Source organism: Ambystoma mexicanum, chromosome 9, assembly GCF_040938575.1.
Source record: "Ambystoma mexicanum isolate Mex_15411 chromosome 9, UKY_AmexF1_1, whole genome shotgun sequence".
NCBI classification, from domain to species: domain Eukaryota; kingdom Metazoa; phylum Chordata; class Amphibia; order Caudata; family Ambystomatidae; genus Ambystoma; species Ambystoma mexicanum.
This window is the reverse complement of record NC_090931.1, coordinates 638,960,169-638,979,670: the sequence shown is the minus strand read 5'-3', so window position 1 is coordinate 638,979,670 and position 19,502 is coordinate 638,960,169. Positions and strand designations below refer to the sequence as shown.

Genomic DNA, 19,502 nt, shown 5'->3' with positions numbered 1-19,502 from the left:
TTGATCTCAAACCATAATTTACACACAGCCTCTTTCCATAATGAAGCTAAAGATTGCAATCCAAGTTCAAGCCTTATAGCCTCCACTGTCATCGATGAAGGGAGAGCGAGTAGGGACTGCAAAATCCTTGCTCCCAGCTTAAACAACCAAGCGGTCGCAATTCCAGGCAGAGCTTCTAGGGCGTATAGGATTCCTGGGACACTGGAAATCCTATGGGCCAATACCTTCTCCTCGATTGAGTTACCTCATATTGATCAATTACTTCACTGATGGCTAGCCATTTTAACCAGGCCTAAATACTTGTAGGCATTGGTTAACTCTAAACCAGTGCCACCCAATTGCCATTGAAATGGGGACGCTCGTCGAGTCTTACTCCCCACATTCATAATTTTGGTTTTCATTGAGTTTATGAGCAGGCTGTTCTTTTCTGGAAATTCGTTTAGGGCATTTAGCGGTCGTTGTAGTCCCATTGGGGTCCTATCATCCGCATATGTCAAGCATGGAATGTCTATCTTTCCAAAATGCAGAGGGTTATTATTGACGGCCTCAAAAGCCTGGAAAAATCTGCTACGAATAAGTGAAAAAGTAGCAGAGCCAGGACACAGCCCTGTTTGAGTCCTACATTAGTGTTGAAATGTTGCGACAGCCCACCTTCCTGCGATAAATGTATTTGCACCTTAGTGTCTTTGTCAGTGCTCCAGATAAGATTTTGAGGTGGGAGTATTTTACTCCCTGTTTTTAAACTTTGAGAGTAAATGTGATTTTAAGAGAGTAAAAATGACTTTTCTCCTTTGCAAGAGAGTAAAATGTATGTGACATCCAGCGACGCATGCACAAACTGTATGGAAATCCTTACCGTACGGCAGCTTTCTGCATTGTGACAGAATACACCTTTTATTATTTCTCTAAGGTCTGGCCATTTGATCTCTCCTGTATACATTTAAATGTTGAAATCACAAAAACCTAGCCGGCTTCAGAGAAATACATTCTGTTTCAGAGGTGGCTTGCAATTACATCCATGTAGATAAAAATCAAAAGAAGTCTTCTGGTTTCTGTCAAGTAACCTGACCTTTGCACTGCCCTCTGCTCTAAACCTGTGTGTAAATGTACGCAGGAAAATAAAAAAGCTGTCGTATTTGCAAGATTTTCATGCGTAAAAAGGCCTAGTATGCACCTTATCTGGAGGCCTGGTCTTTGTATAGTAATTTTATAAAATATAAAATTGAGGAATCAGTGCCCCCAAGATATCAGTTTCTCCCACAGCATAGACAGATTACCAGTGTCAAATGCAGAGCTATAGACTATGAAGCATATATAAAGGGCTTTACCGGGATATAAATAGGTATCGGCTATCAATGTTAATAGAGCCCATATAGAATAAACCCGTCTGTTGCGGGCGTAATAATTTCTTAACAGATACCCACTCAGTCAACATGTCTAGAAGGAGATTAGCAAATAGTTTGGCCCCACAGTCCAACATGGCAAGTATAAATGGGGGCCCATACTGATTCCTGCCATGAGGGGGGGTGGGGGACTGATCCCTTCTCGCAGTAATAGAGGAATTGCTCTTTAAATAGGGTTGCCCAGAGGACAGGATCCTTTTTAAAGACGATGTTACACAATCCGTCCAGTATTAATATGATTCGAAATATAGATGTGATTTGTTCTACCCCATTGTGATTAGGGGTGGGAGAATTTCCGTGGATTTGCCCCGCAAACAGTTTGTGGTTATTTGAATGACTTTCACCCACTTTGTGAAATTTTACCTTGACCAACACGCCCGATTCCAAAGCGACATATTCCCACTTTCAAAATGTAACTGTAAATTTGTGGCTGAAATTACAACGAATTGCAAGACAGAGAATAATTTGCAAGCAAAACATGAATATTTCTGGTTTTGCTCCCTGTCCTCCTACTTGGTGAAATCCTGTCTTTTTTCTGTGATGCAGGTAAACGACATTTAAGCCAAAATTCACCAATTTTACATCACTCGGAGGCTTTTCATCCAGCCTTTCCTGTGATGTCACAGAGTGTGCATTGTTGCAAATTTCTTTTCCACTTTAACAACATATCGGCTTGATTGGCCTACAACGGTGTCCTTGTGCTGCGTAGCTGTCAGAAGCACTGTTTGGAGCGGTTTCAGAGGAAAGGAGCTATAGGTGTTGACTCTTCTTAAAGTGACATTCAGCCTCTCTGCAGGTGAACATCATTATACTAATTGTAATGGGTTATTTATAACGCGCTTAATAACCAGAGGTTGCTAAGCGCGACCCGGGGATCAAACCTGTGTTGCGCACGCTGTCTTGCTTCCAAGACGAGCGCGTTGCCCCTGAGCTTTCCTCCCAAGACATAGTGCTGGCCATTTACTTGTGATGAAGTGGTAACCTACTATGTGATAGTAAGCACAACCTCAGAGTAGGTTACAGTCATGCTTTAATAGGTGAAACCAATATTATAGCACATGCACACTTCTATATCAGAGTTCTAAATCCATTAAATCATATGCCAGGAGAAATTTCTTGAGGAATGGTCTACCTTTTATTTATTCCAATGTTCCCCTAGAAGGCTTTCCTAGAATCCCCTCTACGGGGAAGCGTTTAGTAGCTGCCAGGGAGTAGAATGTTGGGATTGAGCGAGGAGTGGTTGGAGCTGAGGAGACTGTGGACTGCGCAGCTCCCTTACTGTCAGTTGTTGTGCCTAAACATGGGATAGGCCTGTTAGCGAGGGACCTGTGACTCCTTTAATTTTACTTTCTCATCATTCTTACTGGTCAGCCGATCACCGCCACATGGTCCATACATGTCCACTTTCTGGAGCACCTGAGGGGGATATTTTGTCACAGAAAGTGAGAGAAATACATTTTCCCATTGGACTGCATTGGGGTAAGAATTAATTAAGGGGGGAGAAAGTAAAAAATAGCAATATTTTTAATTAAAAAATCAGGAGCTTCAATTGGGAGGGCTGGTATGTATGATGTTCTCTGAGAGGGGGGCCGTGGGTTTGCTGGTAGCGCAGCTCCTGATCGTTTCTTGAAAGCAATCCTGTAGTCTTAGTAGCTGCCGTCCGGTGCTCTTGTCCCTCAGGAGGGACCCTTTGGTTTCCCTTGTGGGGGTCTGGTAGGGGCTGACCCGGGCCAACCCCAGATTGTCTAGGAAGCGTCTAACCCAAAGGCCTCAGGACACCAGCCAATAGATCGCAGTGCAGGCTTGATCGACAGTTCATTGACACGCCTATCACCCCAGCCTCGCTGGTGATAAGAAGTTCAATTACCTCAGGGCCGCCTATGGCGGACAGCAACTGATGAAGTCAATATGGCAAAACTGTAGGAAGTCGGCAACAATCCTCTGTGGCCCCATGTTTTTAGCAGAAGGCAGCTGCCTTGTATAGAGTTACATTTCTTCAGACTTCAAGACAAACCAACTTTGAACTACTTTCCTGCTCATTATTAAGCAGATTGTAGGTCCACACTTTGCCCGCACTCTGGCCCAGCCACCTGCCGGCCAATAGGTTTACCTGAGAAAGAAATGGCAGGTAATGACCCGCCTGAAGGGATCTGATCCTACATCTCACACAGCGGTATTGCTAGCTGGAGAAATGAGGGTCTGCAACATTGGAGACCCAGAAGGCTTGTGGCGGAAGCACCGGGAGAAGACAACCTACCAGCAGGACTGTCGGCTCAGGAGACCGTGTGCACCAGAAAGCCGAGGGAGTAGCAACACATATAATGTCCCATCACCAACATCACTGATCACATCGTGCAGTTGGCTGCGGCATCGGGTTTGCCCAATTGCACACCAGTGACACAGTGGGAACGGGCTCACATTCTCTGGTGCCCCATTGGTTTTGCAGGTTGTGGCTGCTTTGTTTAACGGAATAGGGCTTCAGCCTTAAGGACAGTGTCGGTTTTGAACTAGCACCTACCCCCACTCCCATCTACCACCTGCACTTGCACTTTCTGAACACTCACAAGGCATAGTAGGTTCGTCTTTTGCCTCCTCTGTTTTGTTGTTTCAATCCCATGTTCCCTCCCTTATTGTTTCAATCCAATGTTCCCTCCCTTATTGTTTCAATCCCATGTTCCCTCCCTGTTGCCCTGTGGGCGCTTTGAAACAGAATGTATTTACTGTATAAGAGCCTAACAAATGCACAATAAATACATAAAATAAAATAACTAAATAAACTGGCTTCCCACTTTACTTCCCCAGATTGCCCCTCGGAACCCTTATGTAAGAAAGCGTAATGATGTAGGTGTTGTATATTCTGTTGCGACTGCTAATGGCAAATTAATCATCCATAGGAGAGTCAGGAGGAGACCCATCAAGGGTAAATTGCAATCCTGTGTCTTTTCAGATGTTAATGTATTGTGTAGCTCATAATTGTCCTAGAGTTTGCAATATACTTTTTTTGTGAAAATATGAATCATGGTCCGGTTTCTTTATTACAACATCAAGTCCCTCATTCTGGGGTGTCATTAATGGCGCCCCAGCCTAAACCTGTGTAGCCTCAAGCTAAGCCAGGGCCTCAGCGAGGGCTCGGGACGTTAATGCCCACCCCACAACATGGCACTTAAGGCTATTAGCACCCAGAGCATGTACTGGTGCTGATAGTGTTTAAAAAAATAATAAAAACAGGCCACGGGTACTGCAAATGGCTAATCAAAAAAAATGAATATGGCTGCAGAGGAAATGGAAAAGGAATGTTGGACCTTTTCTATTTCCATTGCTCTTCAGCTCGTGGCAGAGACATGTAACCGGGGTTGGAATGGGCAGCTAAATGAAGACTGGAAGGCTGGGTTGGATGGGACTGGAGGGAGATGTGGGGGGGGCGGCACAGGCTAAGGAAAGGAAAATGGGCTTGGGGCAGGGACAAAGTCTGAACGGGGAAATATGGGATGGAATGAGGGAGGGAGGCATGGAACGCAGGCTTTAACCAGCCATTCACACGTGTTTTTCAAGCCTCATGATTGGATGGCGAAGCTCCCCCAGGTGTAATATATGTTGCCCCTTGCTGTATGCAATAGTGGTAGCCACCTTTCCTTTCCAGACAGGCTTCCCGAGGCCTTCCCAATCACCTCAGGCGGGGGCACGGCACTTTAAAAGACATTCAGGTAAACCACTGCTGATGTGCAAGTGATACCAGCCATCTATTGCACAGCTAACAAGCTGCCCCATTTTCCACTCCTCACAGTTTCCTCCAATAACAGGCAACAAGACTCTTTTCGGAGAGAATGCATAAGGCTCGACCATTTACTGTTTCCAAATTCTATATCCTGTGTTCCAATGTGTGGTACTAGGAAAGTGTGGAATGGGCTCCTTTGACTCTCCTGCGTCATTACTGACACTAAAGGATGGGGACAAGGAGAGGCTAGTGCCATAGCTTCAACCCCAAGACCTGTCCACAGCGGTAGCTCTCCCAGATCAGGGACCTATGGAGTCAGCGATATGAGATGAGATTGTCATCTGTCTCATCAATATGGTTTGGTATTTACTACCCGTGGACGGCCAATGCCTGGTGTTTGCACCAGTGTCCACCCTTTACTATCTATAGACAACTGTGGCTTCAGTGCCCGGTTCAACCAATGAACCTAGTGCCATGGTGTTTCCACCTGCACACTCTCCTTGATTAGACACAAATCTGTGCCTCTGCTGCCAGGTCAACCTAATGGCACCAGTACGGACGCTGAGGCCAATGCTTAATACCAGTTGGAATAGCTGTTCCATTTAGAAACACTGACGAGCCCTTCTTATATTTGCTATTCTTCTACCTCTGGTACTGCAAGCAGTGCTTGATACCATCCACAGACAGATCATGCTGGCATGATGCTTTTACATGGGGTAGGGATATGCCCTATATCAGCACCCAGGGAAGGCTTTACCAGGCCCTTTGTACTTTCGGATCCTTCTACCGTGCCAGGTTTCTCGGTCTGTCGAACACCCTTCTTCTGGATCCAAGATGGATCTCAAATCATTCTGACTTCAGGAAGCATCTAAAGACCCATCTGTTGTGTATAAGCCTTGAGAAGCGTTGGACAGCTGAACATGTGTTCATCTTGGCTGTCTTTAGCATCAGGAGGCCACACACGCTGATGACAGTTGAGCTCCTGTCCCCTATCTCCTGTATGTTCCTTAGTCATGTTGCACCCTTTAGCCTCCCTTCTTTGTGTGGCCTCATTTTCTCAAGCCATGTGAGATGAGCATTGAGCTGATGTCTGTGTTTGTGTGCTACAGATGTTTAATGAGATCGGGGCCACGCAGAGCTTGAAGAGGATTGTCTGTTACTCCACCGATGGGACAGTCTCGGCCCTGGCAAAGAAGGCGCTTCAGATGATGGGCGAGGAGGTCCCCCACCAGATCGTGAGGACAGTCCCCAACTGGAAGCCCCTGGAAGTGCAGATCTGGCTGCAGCAGATCGACTTCAGTAAATACTGCGAAGCATTCCTGGTATGCAAGTATTTTATGAGTTTCGTTTAGTTGTGAGTACATGAGGGGAAACGCACACACAACTGCCCAGAATTAACCATTATGTTGAAACCCAAGTTGTTTGGTATATCCAGTGAGTATACCCTCATTTTTCACTTATATATAACTACTTTTTGATCGGATCTGATATGCGTTTGCTGGGTTTCCGCCAGCAGCGACTGATGTTTATGCTGCCAGGCCTCGTGTGTTGTGGCAGCTGGAATGAATAGGAAGGATGTTGGTAGCATTGGCGAATCCTAGGCCCTGTCCTACATTGGATTTGTTGCCACAGCGGTTCCTCCTCTCTACCATTCTGGACAGGAGACTGAAATGTGTGTGCCCCCCATACTATCCCAGGGACAATGATCTGAACAAAACAACTTAGCAAGTCCCTTGTCGTCAGCCCGTCTGTGCAATTTTGTGCCCCAAAAGCAGCAAAGGATTCATCTATCTAGAGTTGTTGTATAGCCTCTGTGAACGCAGTCGCTTCGTTTTGCCAGGAGTGGCAAAGAGGAGAGGGAGGAAACTGGTCTTTGCAGCCTCTTCACATTGGGATCCGGCATGTGCAGAGGAGAGCAGGTATGTGCAGTGCATACACAGATACCCGTAAAACATCAACAATACATTAACTAAGTATCCAGGAGTGCGCAAACTCTGATGCAGCTACCGGCATCATAGCAGGTAAACATAAGAGGGACAAATGCAAGGCTGCACACAGCAGGCCACAAGATAACCTAGCACAGTGGAGTCCAGAGCCAATTCACAGACAAGGGTATGTAGAGTCAAGGAGTCCACAGCACATCTAGTCAAAAACTGCAGCAGAGTAGTGTTGGAAGGTAAGAGCAGAGGTCTTGAATAGGGATGGGAACAGGAGGAGAGTCTCCTGACGGGTGGCCTTCGATCAGGCATTAGGTCTGGGGGATGGGGGCATAGCTCAATCTAGGGAAACTAGGGCGGGGTGCAGAAAGAGCAGTCCCATCCTTAGAGTGGAAGAGTACCCTAAAAAGGGAGTCTTTATTCCTTTCCTGAATTGGCGGTGGCTTTCTTCTTCTCCCAGGGCCCGGACAGCACTCATGGTTTTACACCCCCTTCATTTGTTTACTGTAGTTCCAGATCACAAGAGACTTGGGCGAGGCTGCTCTCAGGGACCTGAGCGAGCAGTTATTGGCCACCATGCGCTACAGGCATCCTGGCATATGCCGCTATCGCCCTGTTGGATGATGCAGAGAGTTTTCAAAGAGATACAGGCCAGTATGAGAGTTGTTGGAGGGAGTTCTGGGCAGGCGTGACGTGGTGTTGAGGTACGAGACCCAGGACAAGCCTGGTCGTTTTGTTCTGGAGGGCCTGAAGTCAGTGGTGTAAGTACTTAGGGAGGCCCAGAAACAGACTGTTACAACAGCCCAGCCTCAAAAGCTCTAGAGCTTGACCTTAAGGGGAAAATTCTGGAAAGACGAATGAGCTTGAGGTGGTGGCTTTGGAAGTGGGACTTCTTACCTAGAGAATCTGAGAAGAAAAGGCGAGTGAGATGTGAAAGATAACTCCTGTGTTTCCTGTAGAGGGAATCGTAGCAGGAGTGGAGGGTGCAGCGATGGGCAGAGGAAGGGTAAGGAAGGAGGAACATAAGAGCAGAAGTTGATAGTATCAGTCTTGACAGCATTGAGGCATGGAATTGTATTTAACATCAGGGCCTGGACAAGCGTGAGGCAGCTCATTATCAGGCTGGGCGCTGACGAGGGGTCCTCATCAAGCCTATGCGGGATTTGTGCATCATCAGCAGAGGACTGAAAGGAAAAGGAGAAGGGGGGATAAGATGAGATGAAAGTGCTAGGCAGGTGTTAAGGAGCCTGGGGAACTAGAGAAAGGTACTGACAACAAAGGCTATTAGAAACGAAGGAACAGGGGAAGAAGGTGTATCGCACCGACAGCTGGATTTTAGGAAAGCAGAGGCCAGGGGATCAGTGCAGGGAAGGGTGACTAGGGTTGTAAGTACAGTGGGAGAAGAGATGCAAAGCGGAATGCGCAAGGAGAGAGGGACAAGGTACCCAAGGGAAGGAGTGGGACCAACACACCAGTGGGGGACAAATAGGACAAGACCAGGGGGAAAAGCAAGAAGGATAATGAGAGAAGCCTGGGGGTATCAGATTACGCAACCCAGTTTTACTCAGAATTTAGGAGGGGCAAAGAGGTAGTTGGAAACCAGAGCCTACAAAGATGAGTGAAGGGGAGGGTACTCAACAGAGTGTGACAAGAGAGACATGCGCCTCCACTATGCTATGTCAATGGAATGACTGTGGTAAGTAACAAGGCTGTGTATGTATGTACCTTGCACAATTTTGGGTTTCCTCTTTCAAACTAGTTGAGCACTTGTGTTCAATCCCAACTTTTGATGAATTGATGCCATGACCATGGCCTACCAGACCTATTAGTTGCTTGTAAACTCCATAGCCCCGTCACCGGAGGACTCATTCTGCAAGTGTATTATCCAAGGACATTGGGCCTCATTACAAGTTTGGCGGTAGCCATGCTGGTAAAACCAGCATGCTGCTGCCAAACTTGCAAAAAATTCCGGCACCCGTGAATGGGCAATTACCGGGTCATTACGGCCCGCCGGCCCCGGTAATTGCCCATTCACGGGTGCCGGAAAATATTCTTCCCCATTCCCATTTGAGCCTCATAGGGCACAATGAGAATGGGGAAGCCGGATGCACCGGCACCATTCTTGAATGGTGCCGGTGCATTCGACATGCTCTGCTCGCGGGTGCCGGTACGCCCGCCAGGCCAGTCCTGGCGGGCAGGAAGGCACCTGCGAGCAGAACTCGTAGTTTGCCGGTCCGGTAACAACGGTACCAGCAAGCTTACCGATACTGTAGTTACCGAACCAGCAAACTTGTAATGAGGCCCATTGTTACTACCATCACTAATGCCAACATTGAGAACATAGGCATCATGCTCCCTTATCATACCCTAAAGCTCTGCACAACCCTGGGAGAACATAAGAAAATCAATCTGCAGACACTTTGGATAGTCAGATGTCAGAAATGTCACTGTATGTATTTATGTATCTATGAAACTCAATGCAGCACAGCTTCCAGCCTGCCTGGCCATCATGCCCCAGTTCTGCGTCTGACCCCCAAAACATTGATACCAAAGAACACAGAAGTAGCACATTTATTTATTAGCATCTTTAAAGCAGTCACACAGCCTGTGGGCATTGAGGCACTGTTACAGGAATATGTCTCTTAGTTGCGTATTTATAACGCACTTAAAACCCAGAGTTTTTTTTTAAGCGCGGCCCCGGGGATCAAACCTGTGTTGCTTCATGTTGTCTTGTTTCCAAGGCGAGCACGTTGCTGCTGAGCTATCTTCCCGGGACAACATTCATCTAGCATATAAAGCCAGGGGTTCTCACCCTTCCATGTACAGAGGTGGAAAATGTCTTATTCCCCTAATCAGGTGCAATCTTTACTTCTGTCTACCAGTTTCCTTGGACCGTCCATTTACCCCATTTCCCAGTATCCAGTGAAAATGTTGCCAGCTAAAATGTAGTCAGTGAAAAAATAGTGGTGAAAATACATTGACAGTGAAAAAGTACCAAGCAAAAAGTTGTCAAAAATACAGCTGAAAAGGAGTCAAAAAGGCAATTCTGTTAGGAGATGGGTTAGGGTTAAAGAGGTCATGGATTGCCTGGTTTATGGCTAGGTAAATGCAAGGGTTAGGGTAAGGCTGGGGATAACATTAGAATAAGGGTTTGGTTTAGGCTTAATTGGGTTGTGGATGGCTTGTGATTGCCTGGTTTATGTTTCGGGTAAGTAGGGTAAGGCCTGGGATAACAGAGTAAGGGTTTGGGTTAGAGTTAGGCAAAGGTGTAGGGGTAATGAGGTTGGGGAGGGTTGTTGGTGTTGGGGTATGATTGGATAAACCTAGGGGTTACAGTAGATTAAGGGTTATGTTAACTATCAGAGTTGGGGCTAGGGTAAGACTAGGGTTTTGATTGGAGTAAAAGTTATGGAGGTTGTGAAGGGATGTGATTGAAGTTAGAATCACTGACCATTTTCTATTTTTTTTTAGTGCTTTGTTTCACGTGTGAGAAACCTGAAGGAGTCTCCCTAGCTAGTCCCCGGGCATCTGTCATCCAGTTGGCCAGGACACGGCCATTGCTATTGGATCCAGTTCATGGGGGTGGTCCAGTGAGGGAGGATCACCTGGATGGGGGGGGGTCCTTGGGGAGTGAAAGTGGGACACAGATGGGCGAGACACAGTATCCCTCTTTACACCTTTTCCCCATCCTCTCGCAGAGGACATTCCAAACCACTGCCCCCCCCTTTCTAACACAAACACTTTCACACAACACAAAGGACAGCAGACTAACACCAGAGCTGTTTACTTGACATGTCCCAATACAAGGGTGAGGCAAAGTCAGTCAATTGATCAGAATCACACACACCTGATGGCTGTTTTTTCCCCTTGCCCACAGGGATAAAAGGTGGTGCCAGAGAGTACAGTACGAGCAAGGCGAGTACAGCAGACAGCACAACGAGACGGCTAACACGTGGCAGTTCAAGAAAAGGGGGAAAGGCGGCAGGAATCGAGAGGGTGGCGAGGAGAAAAGTGACCTTGCCCTTTTCGTGCCAGGCCCGGGGAACCTTCATGAAAGAGAGCCTAAGACCGCAAACAATAGGACAAGTGTCCTGAAGCAGATGTCAACGGTACACAGGGCAAGCCTATGTCGATAAGCAGGAGTGAGGGAAGCTCCCACGCCCGTGGTACCAGCCTTGACTCCTGAGAAGCCAAAAGCCAAGCGATTCATCTCAGCTGGTGAGTCAACGGGAGAGCCGATAAGAACCAGGCTGTATTGAGTGAGAATCGCAAAGTGGCAAATTTTGAACCGAAGCTGATTAACTTTGAATGAACTCTAAAAGTGTGAAGAGGAGACGAGCTGCAGAGGGAAACCGGCAACACGTGGGTGCTAAGTCAAGAGACTCTGGTTGAGCCCTATATGAGAGAAACTACAGATACCAGAAGGCTATAGGAGGGCCAGCGAAATAGGTCAAAGTGGTCATACAGCGAGTCAAGCAAAATCCCCATACAATCGAAAGACTGATCTACAAGCAGTGTGAGAGAAAGGGAAGTTAATCCAACAGTGAGAGTAAACATTGAGAAACCAAGGGAACTGAATCCTGTTAAAGGCAAGAGGGGTCCGAGCCCGACCGAGGAAGATCCAGGGGTGAAGCCATCACCCAAGAATATAAAGTCAAGAGGGGGTCAGCGCCCAGAAGAGGGGAACCTAGGGGTGAACCCATCACCCAGCGAACATTGGGAACAAACTTTCATTTGGTTTAAGGAACTTTTTGTTTTGGTTATTTGAACACATCAGGCCCCGAAGGCAAGAGACTTTCAAAGGAAACGAGACTTGGCCGTCGATGGTCCAGAGAACTGCCATTGGAACAGTCGTCTCGTGCTGGCGAGGCCCAAGACTGTACTGTGCTCCAAGCTCCCATCTTACCCCATGTCCAAAACGTGGGGAAGGGAGACCCAGCTTGCCGCATCCTAACATATTATTTAAGAACACTTCTTTCTTTTCTTGAAAACTATCGCACATCCCTTTTTTGTATTAGATGTGAAGTTTGGCAATAGGTTTCTTAGTATAGTCCCTTTTTCTTTTTGACACAACACCACTAGGACTACTTTATTTTCATTTGATGGTCGACTCTTGCTCCCATCTTAGATTTAGGTTTAGATTAGGCGTTTTTCCAACCTGCACACAGCATTCATTGTTCAATAAACACCCTTCAACTTGGATCATTTGTGTCTGTCTTACTTGTTGTCACCATGAGTTACTCACACACACCACATTCAAACCTAATACTATTGGGTGCTATAGTCTTAGGGAAAGCCTAAGAGCTAGGGTTAGTATAAGGATGTAAGGATTGTGTTTAGAGTTAATGGATAGGGTTAGTTTGATTGTGGGGTCTGTTGATTACCTGGGTTTAGTAGGGGTTTGGGCCATCACTAGGGTTTCAGCCATGCACCATTGTGTGTTTAAAAAAGCAATTTATGACAACCATATCACTGGCAATATGTTCACACTTAACACTGGTTGAATGGAATTCTTACATTTTTAAAACTACATTTTGCTGACAACTTTTTCAAATGACTTTATTTTCACAGTGACATTTTCACAAAGAACCCATTTTCAAATGTACACAAATCCAGGAGCACGAATATCCCCCTTTACACTTCCTCTGCTTCCTCTCTTAATTCTCCTTAATTTCTCCTCCTATCATGCTCCCTCCTTAAACTTTTCAAACATATTAAAAAACCAGGAGGCAAACCTCACTGTTCTATAAAGGATAACCTATAAAGTGTACCAGGACCAGCTAAACCAATCGTCTGTCTGAATAACCAGTATTGCCAAGGTTCACTGGATATGGATCCCTGGTGATTGTTACGGGAAAAATGTCTGCATTACCACAAGTGGTAAATAAGGACAGTGGTAACAAGCTGGTCAATATAAATTAAAATTTTAGGGTCTGGTTTTTGACCCCTAATAAACAAACCACTCCTCCATCATCAAATGTGTGTGTATTGTTCACCCATGACAAATTCTACATACATCAGTTAGTTATGAGTTCTAGCTTTTTAAGACCATCTGAAAGTAAGCCTTATTTTGAACAATAAATACAGCCATATCTATATTTGTATTGCTGGCACACATTTGTTTTGTTTTTTTATTTTTTATTAGGTGTATCTGGTTTATACAAAAAGCTTAATATGTATCATATACAATTAATCAAATATGACTTAAAATCACATTAAAATACATACTTATCACAGATTCCAATACTTATCAAGTGTTCTGATACACGAAAATACTTATTGCATTAAGAATGAACTAATCACAATGATTATACCGCTGCATAGAATCATAGGCAAATCTTATATCCTGCTTCTACCATTGACTTATGCTGTCTTGGGAGCACTGTTCCAAACCATATATACTGCATTTAAGATGACATTTGATTGGTCACTCATCACAGTAGCCCAATATTGGTATTCTGCAATGTATTGCATACGATTTACAAACTTCTGATAATTAATCTCATAAAGCGAGGACAACCTAGCGCACTGTGTAGTACATGTCTAGCCATCTCAAGCAAGCTGTCGCAAATTCTACACTTTCTTTCTGCAGACCGAATGTGTTCCCTGGCTCCCGAGATCATTTGAGTGGGCAGCAAGTTAAAACTAAGTAACATAATAAAACGTTGCAGATAGATGGCAGATCGTGTCTAGCTCATGGGGTCTAGCTACGGAAAGGATTGCCTAGTGTACTCCAATGTTTTCTTCCCATGTAGGTGGGAGATGTTATTTGCTATATACCATACGTACGCTTTGTCAACTAAAGCTTTCCAAATTATTGTAAGGTTGGTGTTATGAGGAATATCCAGACGCCACCCAATTGTCTTGAGAAATACTGCGCATGAGGCATGCAGCATTTTCCTGGAATGTGGCTGGCAATTTTCTGATTTCTCTTCAGGGGCGACATGACAACTCAATAGAGACTTGCCACCATCAGTGAGTATTTTTTCCAGCAACAAGCTTCTTTATATTTTATTTAGTGTGGGCAGTGATATGTTCCTCCGCTCCATACATATTGGCTCGATCAGAGTTGATGGTGGCTTTCCTAAGTTACGCGTCCGCAACTTGCCCTCAAGTGTTTCAGCCATTGAAGCTGAGAGTCTGAGAATGTTTCAAGGCTGTGTAATATTGCCAGAATAAAGCTAGTTTTATAGCTAGGGATCATTGCCTCCACTGAATGTCCCCCTTTTACCTTGACGTAAGAATTAATAAGGCCGAATCGACTTAAGGCCTTGGGGACGACATGGTGCTGCTGAGGCTTAGGGGGATAATGTAGATGTTACTATTGTGTCCAGGTAGATGTACGATTCTACATGTTCCATTGGAGCACCACCTAGCCCCCATTTAAAGTTTTTAAACAAGCTTCTGCTTCCCACAACAATAATCTTGGACTTCAGGCTATTTATTTTTAAATTATTCTCTTCAGAGTACGTCTCAAGGACCGTCAAGCAGTGCTTCAAACCAATGGGGGTTCTATCAAACGATTCCATGTCATTTCATTGTGGGATGTTTTTTCGCTGGGTTTTTTACCGCAGATATTTTTATGAAAAAAACTCATCGAATTTATTTTTATTTTTATTTTGGTGGGGGGTCCCCCCAAACCTCATCCCCTTAAATGTTTTAAATATTCCTGAACACCCACATCCAATTTATATATTTTTCTACCCCCTGGCCCCCAAAAAGTTTTTTCGGCAAAAGATTTGCGGTAAAAAAAAACCTGAAAAAACATCCTGTGATGAAAGGACGTTGTACCTATCAAACAGCACTATGTCATCTGCAAACAACAACCAGATGATCTTTCCATTGTTTAGTTTAGTTGGAGGGGGGGTACTTATTGCAGGTCACAAATGCATCTTCCATGACGGTAATGTATAAATTTAAAAAAGAGGGGCCATCACACAGCCTTGTTTAAGGCCATCGGTAATGGGCACATACCAGCTTAATTGTCCCTGGAGATTCAATCTAACAGCAACAGTCATTTCTGTATAGAATTGTGTGAGTAGATTATGTAAATCCAGGCCCAATCCCCATTTGGCTAACTTGTCCCAAAGTCTCTTCCTTACAACTTGATGAAATGCATTCAAAAAAATCTATAAATACATGGTAGAAGAGCTTAGTGTATTACGAATCAGGCTTTGTACGGTCCAGATGTTATGGATCGTACTCATTCCTTTACGAAATCCTGATTGTTGAAGGGGAAGAAGCTGCCTTTGATTTAACCCACTCGCGGAGCTCATCCATTAAAAAGCTACAGGGCGTCCTACATAGCTAATAATCTGTAATTAGCTGGTACGCTCCTGTGACCCTTCTTATAGACAGGTATTAAAGTAGACTTCTGCCAAGAAGCAGGGGTTTTTCCGCTCTTCAATAGCCACTGAAACAGCTTATCCAATATCCTGGCCCATAGCTCAGGATCCCTATTAATCACCAGGTTAACTAGACCATCTGGCCCAGGAACCCTGGAAGATTTTATTTTACAAATATTTTCTAATATGTCTTCGGGGTTATGCAGAGATCAAGATTCCATTGGCCAAACTCCAGATCGAGCTTAAAAGGGTTGACAGTATCTTGCTTTCCATGTAGAAGCTCTATGCATGATACCCATTTTTCAGCGCGGATGCCTTACTTGTTATATTGAAATGTACTCATTTCTTTCCAGAAGGACTTACTGTCCTGTAATCACAGAAGATGGAACATAGTTAACCAATCTGCGGTATTCATGGAGCTTCGGTGTGTGCGCGATCAATTCTTATATCTTTTATGGAGTGAGACAATTTGCTCCCTTCCTTTTTTCCAAGATATTAGTCTCTGCTTAAGCATCCTCAATATTTTGGGTATGCTGTGGCACAGCCGTCCCTTTATCTCAGCAAGGGCGGTGTCATAGCAATGCGATTCGAAGTATTTTGTCTGGCACTAATTACCCTCAGCGGTATTTACTGCAGACTGTATGCCGGCAGAGCGGGTTTTACTGCCAGAAATTTTTCTCCATTGTGTAATGGGAGTTTCATTAAAATGTGGTGCATTTGAAAGATGCTGTCGTCGTTATTCATACTGCCGCTCTGCAGTATGACCCCATTTGTCTCAACTATTCCATATTGCCCCTACTTGGTTTGTTTGTTTGTTTATTTATTTGTAATGCGTGCCAGACCCAAGGGTAACTGGGCGCAGCAGAAAGAATATGCAAGGCTTACAATATTTCAGGAATTTGCAAAGTTACATAATTTACAGTAATCCAGAGATAAAGGTCTGTCATGCTTAACACTAATGCAGATATAACCCTTAGTTAATGACACTAATATCAAACGAAACAATGAATTATATACGTTAATATAGTTATCTACATTTGTGGTATAAATCTAATAATACATGTATACAGTCCAGATATGCTAGTGCGACAGAGGTATCTAGCGGTGCATTTACCCGTTATTGGAATTGATGTGTTTGATGAAATTCCTTCTGAAATGTGAGAAGGGTTGGTCTACTCTCAGGTTATGTGGCAAGGCATTCCACCATTTGGCAGCTATCGCAGTGAAACTAATACCGCCAATTGTAGTAAGTTTAAATCTAGGTACTACCAGGCAGTTAGAGTTGATAGTTCATGTCGGTCTGCTGGAAGTTCTTCTTTTTATTTTATCCATCAAGTAGCTGGGAGCAGCATTGTTGAGAGCTTTATGTGTCAGGGAGATCATTTTTAAGTGGATTTTATTGTCGGTGGAGAGCCATTTATATTGGTGTCTGATGGAGGAAATATGTTCCCTTTTATTTATGCAGCGTGCAGCTCTTAAGGCATTATTTTGTAAGATTTGGAGCCTTTTGGTGATGGCTTTATTGGCACCGCTGTAGAGGGCATTGCAGTAGTCAAGTCGGGATAATATTAAGGCTCTCGCCAGGATCATGCAGCTATCATTGGATAGGAAGGGCTTACCTGCTCTTATTAATTTGCAGGTATATGCTGTAGTGGAAGCTAAGGAGTTAACCTGTTTAGTGAATGACATGGTAGAATCAAGATAAAAACCAAGCGTTTTTACTTCCCTGGAGACCTTAATACTATTGCCGTCAATATTGAACATGGAGTAGTCCGTGCCTAACTTGTTGATATTGGCCTGCGTGCCCAGGATAATCAGCTCTGTCTTATCATCGTTCAGGCAGAGGCCATGGGATGCCATCCATGCCTGAATAATGAGGTACACCCTATTCACCAACTCCCCGTCCTTACTGTGATCCCCAGAAAGTGGGAGGAGAGTCTGTGTATCATCTGCATAGTTAGTGTAGGTGATACCTAGAAGGTCCAGATCATCGAAGAGAGGTTTGGTGAATATGTTGTATAATGTTGGAGAGACACAAGAGCCTTGAGGGACTCCACATGTAATTGGCGTGGGGTCTGCTTGGCATTAACTTGGGTATTGCCGTTAATGCCTGACACAGACTTCCAGCAGAGTTTTGCTAATCTATTCTGCATGATAGGGCATCTTAGTCCCCATTCTTGTGCCCAATACAACGGAACCTACCTTATTTTTCAGAAAAAGTCCCCCTCGTTCGAACAATGATTCCCATGTTGCTCCTCCTAGCACACCCCAATGGCCCACCAATTGTAGATCTTGCCCGTTTATGCTGTACACTTTGACACCGTAGAGGTCACTGTCTATCCATGGTATATACACTGTACGTGTTTCAACCATTGCAGCATTCTGCAGTGTCGCAAAGTGCTCAGAAGCATTCATAAGGGAGTGTTTTAACACTACATGAAACACAAAAACAAACGAAAGACCTCAGCTCCTCAAGACCATTCTACACCAAAGGTCAACCCCTATGGGCACAAGCCCCCTAACCTCAGTTTTAGCTCCTTCTTTTGTTGTCAATTGTCCCCAGAATAACTAGTACAGCACGCTCTAAGGCCGGACAGCCCAATCATGGTTTGGGTCAGAAGGGAGATGTAATCGGCATCAAAGAGGGAAGGGCTCAAGTAATCACCAATGTTAGGCCAATGGCGATTCATAGACAACGTTCCTGAAATATCAGCTTTAAACATGACCATGTCCAGGGCACTACCCGGCTTAAGACTGCCTCAAACCGGGATCCTTGCAGTCCTGACCCTGCATCTCCGCTGCGTGCTTGTCTCCAGCTCTCTGTTTACAAGGACATGAGTAGGCCTAGCAAGCCTGTGTCAGTCAATTAAGCCATTTTCTTCGGAAGTAAAAAAGGCTCCATGAAAACACATTGAAACATAGCATTTGTAATAAAAAGGTTTTAAAAAGGCAGAATTAAAGTTGACAATATAAAATGCATTAAAGTTTGAAAAAATACACCACAGATTACAAATTACTTTAAAAATACGAAATCCTTACCACTCGTGCAGATCTGCCAAGTGCACGTGATCATATGATCTGCCTGTGTGATACTAATTTCCCTCATCATTGTGAAAGTGGCGATTCAATTGAAATAATAAACATACAGTTTTTTTGTCCCATATTATTGTTGAATTTGTCAAATCATATGAAAAAGAACAAGAACCGTGCATAGACCCGCCTGTTGTATGCACTGTGGGATAACCAGAAAATTGACAGCCCTAATCAGCCTATACTTTATAATTCGAGAATACAAACAATGCCAAAATCGTTGTACAATTGCCATCCATAAATGCCTACCAATATGACGCCTCATTTGTCCTGGAAACTTTATTTTAAGGAGGTTGGGTTTGTCCCTCCCCGTTTTCCAAGGATCAGATAAAATTCCATTATCAGTACTGTGCAGTACTGCTGGTATTAGCAAAATTGACCTAAAAACATTTGACCTAAAACATTTGATCGAATTTTTGTAAGCTTTTTTCAGTCAAATGTAATTAAATTTCTGAGGCTTGTGGAATCTGCTTACATCACATGCTGTGCATAGGCCGACATCTATTGGAAGCTGCGGAGTATTACAGTTTGTTTTTCGAAACTCGAAAATGGGCATCGACACAGGGCGTGCCAGTAATACTATCCCTAGTGTGACGTCCACTGTACCCATGATCCCTCACGCGTCTAGGACCCTCAGATTGTATTTTTTCCTCACATGAGGTAGCATGAGGAGTAGCGCGAGTACAGATGATCCAAGCAGATAGAAGATAGATAAGATAAGACTACAAGCATCCATGGGCCTTCTCTCAGAGGGGAGGAAGGGTGGGTCGCATGTGAATCTAAGCAGATACAAGCATCAGAAATACGATTACGGTGAGTAATGTATCCCTTCTGAGGCTTGTGGAATCTGCTTAGATCACATGCTGTGCATAGGCCGACATCTAGTGGAAGTTAGGTTGAGGGTAAGTGGTGGGGTTTGCGGGGGTCTGCCCCTGCATTTTAGACCGAACAAAAAGGTAAAATAAATTCAATGAAATGTGATTAGGTGAAATGTTTTAGGTCAGATAGACCC

At 44.6% G+C, this 19,502-nt stretch overlaps 1 protein-coding gene across 1 annotated transcript in view; it reads left to right on the top strand.

Annotated features, from left to right (window-relative positions):
* Positions 1-19,502, top strand: part of SARM1 (sterile alpha and TIR motif containing 1) — a 189,460-nt gene that overhangs the window by 116,299 nt on the left and 53,659 nt on the right. The window contains exon 3 of the mRNA XM_069615344.1: positions 6,228-6,440. Within this exon, the coding sequence (XP_069471445.1) occupies positions 6,228-6,440 (213 nt within the window). The remainder of the gene's footprint in view (positions 1-6,227; positions 6,441-19,502) is intronic.